General features: G+C 45.5%; 1 protein-coding gene across 1 annotated transcript in view; it reads right to left on the minus strand.

Annotated features, from left to right (window-relative positions):
* The window catches only part of LOC116437346 (Golgi phosphoprotein 3), a 137,838-nt gene that overhangs the window by 15,747 nt on the left and 107,382 nt on the right, over positions 1-14,709 (minus strand). The window contains exon 3 of the mRNA XM_032095018.1: positions 11,176-11,290. Coding sequence (XP_031950909.1) covers positions 11,176-11,290 — 115 coding nt within the window. The remainder of the gene's footprint in view (positions 1-11,175; positions 11,291-14,709) is intronic.

The following is a 14,709-nucleotide window of genomic DNA, read 5'->3' on the forward strand; positions in this document are numbered from 1 at the left end:
CACCACTATCATTCATTGGTAAGTGACCTTGGCTCCTAATCTCTACTATTTCTTCGCTAGCTGTAATATAGGTACATTTATTATCGTGTACTGTCTTATGAACCTACTAGTAGTGTTTCTTTTGTTTTATCCTGTGTAGTAAGTAGTCTGTTTTAAGTCTTATGTTTGTTAATCTTGGGTCTATTCAATAAATAATCCATTTTGTAATAGACCTAATTGGCCGTTATTAAGAAGTTGCAAATGAGAGACATTTGGGGTGCAGGCTGCCTCAAACAGAGCTACTGCCAGAAATCTGAGTCAAAGGCAGGACTTGTCTAAGCTCTGCCATCTCCATTCATAACACCTATGGAACCCCACAATGCTTATTCTATAGGAAGAAGAACTGGAAAGAAACTGATGCCTAAAGATTTTTAGCTTTTTATATTTTTTTCATATATTTTTAGCTTTGTAGACTGCTAATACATGGTTGTAGCTTCTAGCATTTTTCCTACCCTTTTTCCCTACATTTTAGAACAATAAGCTAACCTTCTAACACAATCCTGAAATACTGCTTAGTCTTATTTTCAAGAAGAGAACCTACAAGGACATTTTGTTTTCCAACCAGAATCTGAGAAGACACAACAAGAAATGGGGCAAAGAAGCCCCTGGACCAATTCCAATGGGGCAGTACCCGAAGGAAAATTACCTAACCAACTGCTCTTCTAATTGGACAATATTTGATAGGTATACTAATCAACTAACCTTATAAAAATTGTATAAATACTGTATCACACATGCATATTGCCATATTATGCACCTTGAAGGCTTTTGATTAAAGTTTTGCTTTTATGTTATCATTTTAACACTGGAAAAGATCTGTGTTTTATTCCAGGCAACAGTTTTGGCAGCACCACCACATGAGACCTCTGGGACCCTATTGAACTTCTCTGAATCAAGTTACATTCTGTTGGAAGCTCTTCTGCTGGCACCTTTTAGGAGTTTCCCACAGCAATCTGAGAGGCTCTGTGAGTCCCACAATCCCACACAGAAGCAGAAGGTAATATAAAAGCAATTATTTTTTTATAATTGTTCTAGCAATTTTTGGTTTTTTCCAGAAATAGAGAGGTTTTTGGGACTGGAATATGACCGTTTTGTGGGATCCTTTTGTTTGTGGTCTTAGGAGATATAGTGGGTTCAGTTCTAAACCAGGCAGAAACACCAATTTAGTGTAGTGGTTTGGTTCAAAATATCCATTACTTACTTATTTTGCTTCTGTGAGATAAGAATTAGGAGAAAGCAAAGCTCCTCTTCCTCTTCTTCTTCTTATAGAAGTGGTAAACTGACTGAAAATCTCAAGGGTCGTCTTTTTACATTGTCAGTGGGAGAAGGGAGAAAGGGGGGGGGGGGGAAGAGGAGTGTTCTGAAGGTTTAGTCTGACTCTCACTTTTTTTTTCTTTTAGGTCTGTTAATAAACTTCTTTATATTCTTTTAAGTTTTGTGCCTGCTTTGCTTTCTCCTAATTCTTATCTCACAGAAGCAAAATAAGTAAGTAATGGATATTTTGAACCAAACCACTACAGGAGGTCATTTGTTTGTTCAGTCTTTGAAGGTTTGCCCCAGCATGGGAGGGGGGGTCCCACTTGAGGCTCCCAGAGGCTTTTTTCCCCCTTTTGCGTTTTTGCCCAGGGAACCGTGGGTTAACCCCAGCTCAGCTCAGCTTGTGGAAAAGGAGGGAGGGAGTTGCAGCACTGAACCATGCTTGGTTCTGAGACGAGGGTTTTATAGTGCAGCAAGAAACACCTGGGTATAGTGGTAGCGCCCAGCACTAGCTACCAGCTCTATAACCTCAGGTATGCCAGTTTGTCTTGGGGTGATTTTATGATAATACTGAATTCCCCTATCGTCTGCTTATTGCCCAGAAATGGGTCCCACAGCTTTAAGCTGGGTCCAGGAGAGGGGGGAGAGAAGCCGGGCAAATTCTTCAGTGCAGTTAGTGTTCAAGGACTCACACACTCCCCCACGTTCTCATTGCTGCAGAGCCGAGGAAGAACCTTCCTGCTTTTTAGCTAGCCTGTTAGCTGAGGCAAGAAATTTTTCCCGGGACTGTGGCTTCTTCTGGAACTGTTCAGCTATGCTCTGGTCTGAAACACCAGAACATCACCAGGAGCCCTACGCCGTGGCCTGGAGGGGAGGCCCTGGCGTGCCGCAGCCCGACTCCGGAGGACCTCGGGAGAAGCCGAGCAAGACTCTAAAAATCCACCTTCTTTCTCGACAATGAGAAGGTTTATTATCTAACATTATTCTTGCTTGTTAAATAAACAGGTTTTTTTCACTTTCCTCCAAGAAATTCCTTTCGAACCTGTGGGGGAGGGGCTGCCGAAACCTGCCTTCCATTAGAGGACACGTTCATCTCAGGACATTTCATTCCTAATTTGTCTCAAACCAAGACACAGTTCAACTCCTGACTCAGGGAAGTGGGTTTTTTTCCTCTCTGTTTTTCCTTCGCCCTCTCCGGTCAGAGTTTAACCCAGTTTGGCTTGGTTTTTCATAATCCGCGTGGCGCAGTTTTGGTCTCCTCGTTCCATGTAGGCAGACATTCCTCCCCGCAGTGGCTCAGCTGAGCCACAGTGAGACATGTAGCAGTCGCCATCTTGGTTTTGTGGAAAGGTGGGGGGGGGGGAAGGAGGGCGCTCCGGCCCAGTGCTTCCTAGACTGCAGTAGCCTGCTCATGCTGATCTAAGTGAATGGTGCAGAGTTAGGAATTTGCCTGGGGAATTTGCCTTGAAACCTCAAGGCCATGGGTTTGAATCCTGCTCTTGAAAGTGTTATTTTTCTTTTCCTTCCCCTGCCTAAAATAGAATATGGGGTGTGGGCTTTCAAAAGATGAAGAAATTCCTGATAATTCTGCCTTAGGTTTGGCATTATGACATTGGGGGGCATTGACTGTCTCTAAGACATTTCTTGAAAGCCAAGAATTAATTAGGCTGTCTGTTACAGTGGGGATTCTGTAACACGATGTATCAAACAAGGAGGCCCGTGGGAAAGAAATATATATGGACTGATTCTTGATAGATGTTTCAGAGATGTTTATTTCTGCCGAGGAACTGCTACAGTCACGGGACCAGAGGGTCCTTGCCCGCGCAGGGGAACACAAAACAACCAATGGGGAACGAGGCTGACCAGGGGCTAGGGAAACCCCATGCTTCCCCCCCAGGGCCCCTCTCCCAGGGCTACATGGCAGGGGGAAGGGACCCTGACAGCTGTCTATGCAGCTTTGGCCTTTACATAATTTGGAGGGAGAAAAAGCTTAGCCATGATATGGAACCCTGGAAAACATTATGGTATCTCAGCTTCTGTCTATTCTCCACCATGAACAAAGATGGCAGGAAGTTTTGTATGCAGAATTACTTTTACTCCTTATAAACTGCCCAGGCTTGCGAAAAGGTTATGAATCAAATGAAACGCCACTGGAGGAGCAGCCTGTTATGGTTTTGAAAGGAAAGAAAGAGAAAGAGAAGGAGAAAGTGTAAAGAGCCCCCAGATAGCAAAATCTGTGTCAGAGACCCAGATATATTAGACTTAGGTTTATTGATAGCTCTTAGGTTTGAGGGGACTGGGGGATCAGGGACCTGTGGGAGTGGCTTCCGGTGTGCCGCCACCACTACTGCCACCGCTATTGCAGCCACAACCCATCCCTTTGCAGCCACCACCACTGCCACCACAACCCGCTCCTTTGCAGTTGCCACCTGTTCTTTCAAAGCCTTTGCCAGGCGGATCTGCCCAGCGGCGCAAACACGGCCATGGCCCAACCCACCTCCTGCCCCTGGGATCCCTCTATGCCGCCCACGTACGAGTTGGGAATGTGGGTCCCGCGAGTGTTAACAGGGTGGATTGCACGGGCACCGCCATTGTGGGTAGAGGCGAGGCTGTGGCCGAGCCCCTCCACTGCCCGTGCTGCCAGGGGTGGCTCCCTTGGCCCTGCCACCATCCGTGCTGCCGGGGTGGCTCCGGCCCCAGCTCCACTACCTTTGTTGCAATCCTGCCGCCGCCGCCGCCGCCATTGGTAATAACCCCCAACCCCACCTGCGCTGTCCACGGTGGCCCCCCGCCTTTGCTACTGCTGCAGGGAGGGGCTGGGGGCGGGGACCGGCCCACCCCAGGGCATGACGTAACTCACGTGGGCGGTGCGGCTGTGGCTGTCACGGTGGGCGGTGCGGATGTAGCCTCTGCCAGTAAGGGTGGGGGCGGGGCCCCTGCTCTGCCCACGGTCCAGAGCGGGGGTGGCAGGAGCTTGGCTCCTGCAGTGGGAGGGACCATCCCAGCTGCTTCCCTCTTCCCTCCCGCCTATGCTGCAGAGGTTGGGGGTGGAGCCTTCGTGCCGCAGCAAAGGGGGGATGAGGCGGTGGGCAGAAGCCTGCCTTTCCCATCTGCCCCTCCCCTCTCCCCCACCTACGCAGCCCAGGGTGGGGGAGTGGGACCCGGTTTTGGGCCAACGGTTTGGCCTGCTTCCTATGCATATCCCAGTGCTTCCGGGGTGGCACCGGGTGGAACCCAGCTCCCACCCGGTGGGGGTAGCTCTGATTCTGCAGGTGGGGAAATAATACGGCCCCCCCAAGAAAAAAGAAAGGCAGGCTCACCCTCCCTACTCTCCTCCTCCCTTGAGAAGGGAAACTGCAGAATCAAAAACTATTAAAAGCGAACCTGCCAGCATAGACTCCAACACCTCCTCTGAAGAGGAGGAAACTGAGGAAAAAACATCTCTTGCAGCTGGGAAGAGGAAGGGAAAAAAGGCACAAGAGGCTATAGCGGCCTCTATCCCTGTGGCTGGGTGTGCCAGATCTAAAAAGGAAGAAGTTGTTATACAAACTCCCTTGAGACAAGCTATGGGTAGCCAGGGTCCTGTCTTAATAAGGGTTCCCTTTTCTCTTGTTGAGCTGCAGCAGTGGAAGCCCTTAGTCAAGGAGTATAGAGACAATCCAGAAAAAGTAACTAATTTTGTAGAAAGAGCCAATTAATCACAGAATCCAGATTGGAACAATTTAGAAGCCATAATGGATACTTTGATAGAACCAAGAAAGAGATGGTAAGGAGGGCAGTTCAGTCTGCAATAGAGGCACAGATAGCGGCTGGTATTCTTCAAGGGTCAGTTAATGATTTTTTCCCTTCAGAGGATCCAAAGTGGGACGCCAATGTAACAGAACAAATGGAAAGGTTGAAACGATATCAGAATTGGGTGGTCTATGGGATGAGAAATGCAATTCCTAAAGCAATACATTGGTCAAGATTATACAACATAAAGCAAAATGGAAATGAATCCCCAACAGATGTTTTGAATAGGCTAAAAGAGGCTGCACAAAAGTACACAACTCTGGACCTCAAATCAGCTGAAGGGAAGGCACGCCTGATCTATCTGTTTATAGGTCAGTCTACAGATGATATAAGGATAAAACTGCAAAAGGCAGAGCAGAGGGAAGATCTAGGTAAATTGTTGGATATGGCTTAGAAGGTATATCGAAATAGGGGTTCAGAAACTGGAGATCCAAAAGATGGGGAGAATCGCCATGAGTATAATAGATGCAAAGGCCAGCATGGTAAAGGGGTCGATCAGGAAAAGACATCTAAGGAACCTAGGAAGGGTACTCCTCTGGATAAGAGCCAACGTGCTTTTGCAAAAAGAAAGGATACTGGAAAAAGGAGTGTCCAGTGTTGGCAAAGAAGAAATTTCCAGACCCAGCTCCTGAACTAGCTGTGAATGGGGAATAAGGGGCACGAAAGGTCTCTTCCCCAGCAGAACCTTTGGTTATAGCTAAGCCGGGGAAAGACGAAATTGAGGTTTTGGTGGATACGGGGGCAACATATTCTGTGTTAAATACTTTAGAAGGGAAACTAAGTCAAGACACTGTAAAAGTGATTGGTGCCACAGGGGTAAGTGAACAAGGCCTTTCTTCCAGCCTTTGAAATTCAAATTGGGAAAACACTGGGTGATTCACCAACTCTTCTATATGCCAAAGTCTCCTAAGCCTTTGATGGGTAGGGATCTATTGGATAAGTTGGAAGTGGAAATTAAGTTTTGCAAAGGGAAGGGAATACAAGTCATAATTCCTGAGGCTAAATTTGTCAAAGCAGCTGCCCTTTTCATACAGGAGGACCCGTGGTGAAATACCCACAAAAGTTGAAAATGCTGTCATTCCAATAGTGTGGCCCAGTGATTTTCCTGGGAGGTCCAAATGGGCAGAACCTGTAAGCATTGCAATTAAACCAGGAGCCACACCAGTAAGACAAAAACAATACCCTTTGAAGTTAGAAAGTCATAGAGGGATAGCCCCTATAATTGAGAAGTTCCTTAAATTTGGGTTATTGGTAGAATGTGAATCCAAATACAACATGCCCATCCTGCCAGTAAAAAAGGCTGATGGTAAAAGCTACCGATTGGTGCAGGATTTAAGGGCAATTAACAAAATAACAGAGGATATACACCCGGTAGTAGCCAACCCCTATACCCTTTTGACCACATTGATAGACAATTTAGAGTGGTTTACTGAGTTAGATCTCAAAGATGCCTTCTTCTGCACTCCTGTAAATAAGAACAGTCAAGAACTTTTTGCTTTTGAGTGGGGAAATCCTGAGACAGGGAGAAGAAGCCAACTCACCTGGACAGTCCAACCCCAGGGTTTCAAGAATAGCCCAACTATATTTGGAAACCAGCTGGCAAAAGAATTGGAGAACTGGAGAAGACAAGAACCAGGAGTGGTTGTTTTACAGTACGTGGAATATACTAATTGCAGCCAAAGATCGAGATGACTGCATCCAACTCACTGTTTGTTAAACTTTTTGGGACTAAGTGGGTATAGAGTCTTAAAAGAGAAAGCACAGATTGCCAAGGAAGCAGTGATTTATTTAGGGCTTGAGATCTTCCATGGACATCGACAACTCAGCAGAGATTGGAAAGAAGCTATCTGTTGTCTTCCCGAACCCCACACCATGAGAGAAATGCAGGCCTTCCTGGGAATAGTAGGTTGGTGTCGCTTATGGATACCAAATTATGGATAACTGGTAAAGCCTCTGTATGGAGCACTAAAAGCAGCCAATAAAGGAATTGTGATATGGAGAGATAGTACTAGAGCTGCATTTAAACAGTTGAAACATTCTTTAATGTCAGCTCCAGCATTACTGCTGCCAGACTTAACTATGCCTTTTGAATTATTCACCTATGAGTGACTGAATGTTCCTTTGGGGGTACTAGCACAGTTCCTTGGAAACCAGCGAAGAGCTGTGGCCTACTTTTCAAAACAGCTAGACAATGTTAGCCAAGGGTGGCCTGGGTGTTTGAAAGCTGTGGCAGCTACTGTTATATTGATCCAAGAAGCTCGGAAATTCATCCTTGGGCAACATATTGTAGTGTGTGTACCCCATGCAATACTAACTGTACTTGAATAAAAGAGGGGGCATTGGTTGTCCCCGGCTATGTTTCTGTCCTCCAAGTTGATTGGCAGTGTGCCTGAGCATGACTCTTTACAGACCATAGAAGAGGCCTATTCTAGCAGACCAGACCTGAAGGATGTGCCTCTAGAAAATCCAGATTGGGAACTGTATACAGATGCAAGCAGCTTCATGAGAGATGGTAAATGAATGACAGGTTATGCAGTGACAACTACGGAGAAGGTAATTGGGCAAAGGGCTTGCCACTAGATGTATCATCACAGAAAGCTGAACTGATTGCACTGACGAGCTCTAGAACTGAGTGAAGGAAAGAAGGTAAATGTATGGACTGATTCTAAATATGCATTTAGTGTTGTGCACGCCCATGAAGCCCTCTGGAAGGAAAGAGGCTGCTGACTGCTCAAGGTAATGGAATCAAAATTGCTGAACAGATCCTTGCACTCCTGCAGAGTATTTGGAAGCCTACGGAGGTGGCTATTATGCATTGCAAAGCTCATCAAAAAGGAAAACAATTCCTGAATTAGGGAATCATTTTGCCGATGGAACAACAAAAGGGGCTGCAGAAAAAGGCATTCTAGCAATAGTACCACAAAAAGAAATCAGTCTGTCAAGGTTTACCCCAAAGAATGATCAGAAAGACCACCAGTTAATTGGGTCCCTTACGGCTGAAATCAAAGAGAGTGGGTGGGCTGTTACACCAGCAGGACAGGTTGTAGTCCCATCCCTGCTCCTTCGGGAGATAGCTTGGCAGGAACATGAAGGTACCCATTGGGGAACAGAAAATCTTTTGAAACATCTGAAAAGGGTAGTAATAGGAAGGGGAATGACCAAAATTGTGCAGTCTATAGTGAGCAAATAGGAAATCTGCTGTCAAAATAATCCTGATATGAGCAAAAGAGTAGTGCTAGGGGTGACAAAGGCCGGAGACCTTCTTGGAGACTATTGGCAGGTAGATTTTGCTGAGTTACCATGTAATGAAGGATATAGGTAAGTACTGGTGTTGGTTGACACCTTCAGTGGATGGCCTGAAGCTTACCCCTGTTGTACTAACACAGCAAAAGAAGTGGTAAAAGTCTTGCTCAATCATATAATTCCAAGGCTTGGGGTTCCTTTGGGGATGTCCTCAGACAGGGGACTACATTTTGTTGCAACAGTAGTGGGAGAGGTTAGTCGAATTCTGGGAATTGCTTGGGATCTGCATACACCCTACAGACCCCAGGCGAGTGGTAAAGTTGAACATATGAATGGAACCCTCAAAACACAGATTAGCCAAATTTGTCAAGAGACATATAAGACATGGGTTCAGGCCTTGCCTATAGCCTTACTGAGAATCCACATACAACCAAGGTGGAGGGGCAACATAAGTCCCTATGAGATATTGTATGGCAGACCATATCAAATTCCACATATCCCCGGAGAAATCCATATGAGGGGGAAAACTGACTTACAAAAATATTTAATGGCTTTAAGCTCCACTTTGCAGAAGCTTCAGAGATTCTCCGTGTTATCCAGACCCATAGGACTGGACACACCTGCTCATCTGTTCCAGCCTGGAGACTGGGTCTATGTCAAATGGTGGGACAGTGGCCCCCTGCAAGCTAAGTGGAGAGGACCATTCCAAGTCCTGCTGACTACCCTCACCGTAGTCAAAGTTGCTGGAAAAGGACCCTGGATTCACTACTGCAGAGTTAAAAAGGCTTCTGCTCCTGAAATAACTGGAAAAACAGAGGCAGATACAAATGATTATATGGTTTAAACTGTTCTTTTGTGTCTGTTATCCACACAGTTGGTAACCATGACTCAGGTGTAGACCCAAAATTTACAAAGCAGAATGGCTCTCGATTTCCTACTAGCCTCACAAAGGGGCATGTGTACAGTCATTAACACTAGTGTTGTTCTTATGTAGATCAGAGAGGAAGGATTAATAAAGATTTGGCTAAAATCTGGAGACAAACTCAAATTCTACATCAGGTAACTCTCACAGATCTTTCATACACTTACCTCATGATCACCAAATTGAGCTTGGATAAAACATCTATTCATAATGGCTATATTTGTAGTTGGTGTCTGCATAATAGCTGACTATGATTCAGTGCTGTGATTTCTGGTCATCTTTATGGTCTAACATCAAATGCAAGAGGTAGAGACTAAACAATGTGAAATTTTTGTCAAGTATCTAAAGGGGGGAATGATGCCTAAAGATTCTTAGCTTTTATGTATTCTTCATGTATTTGTAGCTTTGTAGACTGTTAATGCATGGTTGTAACTTCTAGCACTTTTCCCGCTCTCTTTCCCACAGCAAACAAACCCTTACTGATACATTCTTGAAATTCTGTTTAGTCCTATTTGTTAGTTTAGCAAGGACGTTTTGCACCATGTATCGCAGACATAATAAAGGTAGAGCTAGAGGATCAGGAGGGAGGGATCCAATGGGGCAGAACCTGGGGCAGAGATTACCTAACCAACTGCTCTTCTAATTAGACAATATTTGCTAGACATACTAATTGCCTGATCTTATAAAATTGTACTAATCTAATTCCAGGTACGGTTTTTTGCCATATTGTGTACCTGAAGGCTTTCAAGTAAAGGTTTGCTTTTATATTATAATTTTAATGTTGCTTGGGAGGGTTTTGTTCTATTTCCAGGCAACACTGCAAGGCACCATTTTAGGCCCAGTTGTCTTCGACATCTTCATAAATTACTTAAATGTAGGACTTGAAGCTATATTAAGTAAGTTTGCTGATGACACTAAATTAGCAGTAGCTGTTGACTCCTTCAAAAGCAGAGGCCCTGCAGAGAGACCTTGACAAATTAGAGGGCTGGGCAATCACCAACTGTATGAGGTTTAACAAGTGCAAGTATCAGATTCTGCACCTGGAATGGGGCAACCCTGGATATACAGACAGACTGGGGAACAAGAGGCTGGAGAGCAGCTCTGAGGAAAGGGACCTGGGGGTCCTGGTTGATGGCAAGTTGAATATGAGAGCAGTGTGCCCTGGAGCCAAAAGGGTCAGTCATATCCTGGGGTGCATCGGGCAAAGCATTGCCAACTGCTTGAGGGAGGTGATTTTCCTGCTCTACTCTGCACTGGTGCAGCCTCACCTTGAGTTCTGTGTGCAATTTTGAGCACGAGCACCACAATATAAGAAGGACTAGTGATAGGCCCTGAGGAAACAGCTGGAGCAGTGTCAGGGGAGGTTTAGATTGGATATTAGGAAAAGGTTCTTTACCCAGAGGGTAGTTGGGCACTGGAACAGGCTTCCCAGAGGAGTGGTCATGGCCGCAAACCTGACAGAGTTCAAGAAGTGCTTGCACAATATTTTCAGGCACGTGGTGTGACTCTTGGGGCTGTCCTGTGCATGGTTAGGAGTTGGACTCAATGATCCTTGTAGATCACTTCCAACTCAGGATATTCTATGATACTCCAAACTTCCACTATCCCTCATTTCCAATTACAGAGAAAGGCCATTATATCTCCAGGGTGCAGTGCTGATTTACTTCAGAGTCAGCAGAAGACACCTCTTCCACAGAGTAGAGATGTCCTCTGACACTTCCATCTGGATCCTTTCTGTACCAAGTCAAAAGCAAGTAACTTATATTTGATTAAAGGCTAAAATTAACAAGAGACTACAGGACAGTGATTTAACTTTTTTGCATGCTATCTCCATGAAAATCTTACAGTATTATCTCTAGTGATGCCAGATAATTAGCTTTATTGGGGAGGGAAAAAGCAAATACATTATGTTCAAGACTTACCACTAAGCAGTTCAATCCAATTTTGTACTGTTTCAGGAGGTTGGGTCTCTTTTATGTGTTTCAGAGCTTCATCAAGCAGAACATCCCCTGTAGGAGCATCTGACTTGCAAATTACCTAGGGTAGAATAAAATGCAGTCAGTATTTTTACTTAATTCATATACCATACCATAAATATCCAACAATAAAAACTTGAAAAATCTACCTGTTATCAGAACCAAGGAAAATTTTAAGGAGTGAGGCATGTTCTCTAAGAATATGCAAGTTTAAAAAATACCTAGTTGTTAAAAAAACTATTTAGGATTTTAATTACAAAGCTCTGTTATGTCTTAAGTTATCTATAACCTCTATTAACCTTAATTGACCAGAACTATAGTATTAATAACATGTTTAATACCTAATTTTTAAAGGAAGATAATCAACTAACCTGGCCAGGTCCTTCACTTTCTCCTCAAAACAGAGTATACTACCATACTAAATTGCTCTCTGATAGCAGTCCATTTTACTGCTTCAAGTCAATATATTCAGAATAGTGCAGATAGACAATTAAGCCGAGTGAAATTGAGAAATCAATTAGAAAGTGAAAAGGCAGGAAAAATGCTTTTCTTCTTCCATATGTTGATGGATAAAATAGTTTCAAGACAACATCTATCAGTTTTACAGCTCTGAAGAACATTTTAACCAGCAACACTAAGTTCTATTCACTAGCAGTTAAAATACACACATTAGGCAAAATATATATATACCAATAAATCCCTTAATATGCAGTCATAAACGAAACATCATTTAAGTTTGTTATTAAATAGCTTCTAAAATTATTTGAGTTTTTCCCCCAAGAGAGCACAGGAGAGAGAGAAAAAAGATCATTTACAGTAGCATAATAAAATTTAAGAATGTGAGTAACTTCTCATTTACCAGTATAAGTAGTTGTATAAACCATGTACAAATACCATTTTTTTTTCTGGTTAGCAAAACAAGAACACCAAACTAAAACATACAGATTTAACTAGCAGCTGTTGGGGTTTGGGAGTTCCCCTTCTGTTCTCTTTTTTTCCCTTGAGGAATTTTTCCCATATATGTTGCTGGGGCGACAAATTTCTGGGTGCTTGAGAAAAACAAAAGACCTGGTCACAGGAGGAGGGGTCCATCTGGCTACTCTTTTTCACCTGGGCTTGTGGGCTGTTAGTTCCCTGCGTTTGGACGGAGAGGGAGGCTGGAAGGAATTCGTCAGCACTGAAGACTTCTGCTTTTTCGGCTGCTTTCCTTCCTTCTACCGGAGAAACCCTGAGATTCCCAAGCCCGGCGGCCCTGCCCCGCTGGGAGCCGGGCTGCGGCTGCCCTGCCCACGAAGTTGCTTCAAGCCTTTGCTACTCTGTAGACCCGCCACGCCCTGCCTGCCCAGACCTCCAGGGGGCTCCCACCGCAGCTCCGGAGTTCGATACATCTCGTCTGCCACCCGGGATTTGTGCTCCTCCCTGCTGTTCCAGCCTGCTGTTCCCGAGGGTCTGGCCGGACACCGGGATCGGCTGCCCAGGGGGTTTGTGAAGCCTTTGTTCCATCCCTTCCCGGGATCCCAGGCCACCATTGCCGTGTGCTCCCCGAGCTCGCTCCGGAGCGCCCCCTGCAGCCGCGAGGGAACCATCGCACCTGCCCTGTTCACCGGGAGCCGCCAGCGCCCCTGCTGGCTGCGACCAGAACTGCACCCAAGGGGAAAGGGCCTGACAGCCGAGAAGGCTGGCACTGGGTTTGTGATTGTTTGCTGTTACTGCCATAGTTATTGTTGTTTGTTTGCCTTGTTATACACACATATATATATAATAGTAAAAAACCTGTTAACCCTGTTCCTCATATCTTTGCCTGAAAGCCCCTTAATTTTCAAAATTATAATAATTCGGAGGGAAGGTGGTTGCAATTTTTTTTTCTTCCATTTCAAGGGAGGCTCCTGCCTTCCTTAGCAGACACCTATCTTTCAAACCAAAACAGCAGCCCAAGTCACAGAATCACAGAATGGGTAAGGTTGGAAAGGACCCCAGTGGGTTCATCTCATCCAACCTCCCTGCTCAAGCAGGGTCATCCCAGAACATATGGCACAGGATTCTGTCCAGATGATTCTTGAATATCTCCAGTGATGGAGACTCCACACCCTCTCTGGTCTCTGTTCCAGTCCTCAGTCACTCACACAGGAAAGAAGTTCTTCCTCATATTCAGGTGAATCAGTTTCTGCCCACTTGTCCTATTGGTTGCCACCACTGAGAAGAGCCTGGCTCCATCCTCTGACACCCTCCCGTCAGATACTGATAGCCATTGATAAGGTCACCTCTCAGTTGTCTCTTCTTGAGGCTGAACAGGCCCAATTCTCTGAGTCCTTCCTCTTAAGAGAGATGCTCCAGTCCCCTCATCATCTTTCTCACCCAGCTCCAGGAACTCCATCTCTCTGTTGCATTGAGGAGCCCAGAACTGGACATAGCACTCCAGATGTTCCTCACCAGGGCTGAGTAGAGGGGCAGGATCACCTCCCTCAACCTTCTGGCAATGCTCTTCCTAAGACACCCCAGGATACCATTGGCCTTCTTGGCCACAAGGGCACTGCTGGCTCATGGACAGCTTGTTGTCCACCAGGACCCCCAGGTCCTTATCTGCAGCTCTGCTTTCCAGCAGGTCACCCCCAGCCTGTACTGGTGCATGGGGTTATTCTTCTCCAGGTGAAGGACCCTGCACTTGTCTTTGTTGAATTTTAGATGCTTCCTCTCTGCTCATCTCTCCAACCTGTCAAGGTCCTTCTGAAGGGCAGTACAGCACTCTGGAGTATCAGCCACTCCTCCCAGCTTTGTGTCATCAGCAAACTTGCTGAGGAGGTATCTGCTCCTTTGTCTAAGTCATTGGTGGATAAGTTAAACAATACTGGGTCCAGTATAGAACCTTGGCGGACACCACTAGTGACAGGCCTCCAACTAGACCCTATGCCACTGATCACGGCCCTCTGGGATCTGTCATTCAGACACTTCTCAATCCACCTCACTGTCCACTCATCCAGTCCACACTTCCTGAGTTTGCCTATGAGTACGTTGCGAGACACAGTGTTGAAAGCTTTGCTGAAGTCCAGGTAGACAATATCCACTGCTGTCCCATCATCCATCCAGGTAATTGTTTCATCATAGAAGGCAATCAGGCTGTTGAAGTATGATTTACCTTTAGTGAATCCGTGCTGACTACTCCTGATCACCTTCTTGTTGTCCGTGTGGATATGTGGATAGAGATGGCCTCTGAATGAGATGCTCCATCAGCTTTCTGGACATTGAGGTGAGGCTGACTGGCTGGTAGCTCCCTGGGTCCTCCTTGACCTTTTTGAAGACCGAGGTGACATTTGCTTTCTTCCAGTCTTCAGGCACCTTTCCTGATCTCCACAGCCTTTCAAAGATGATTGAGAGTGGCCTAGCAATGATGTCTGACAGCTCTCTCAGTACTCATGGGTGCATCCCATCAGGGCCCATGGACTTGTAGATGTCAAGTTTACCTAGGTGTTCTCTAACCCAATC

Source organism: Corvus moneduloides, chromosome W (assembly GCF_009650955.1).
Source record: "Corvus moneduloides isolate bCorMon1 chromosome W, bCorMon1.pri, whole genome shotgun sequence".
NCBI lineage: Eukaryota > Metazoa > Chordata > Aves > Passeriformes > Corvidae > Corvus > Corvus moneduloides.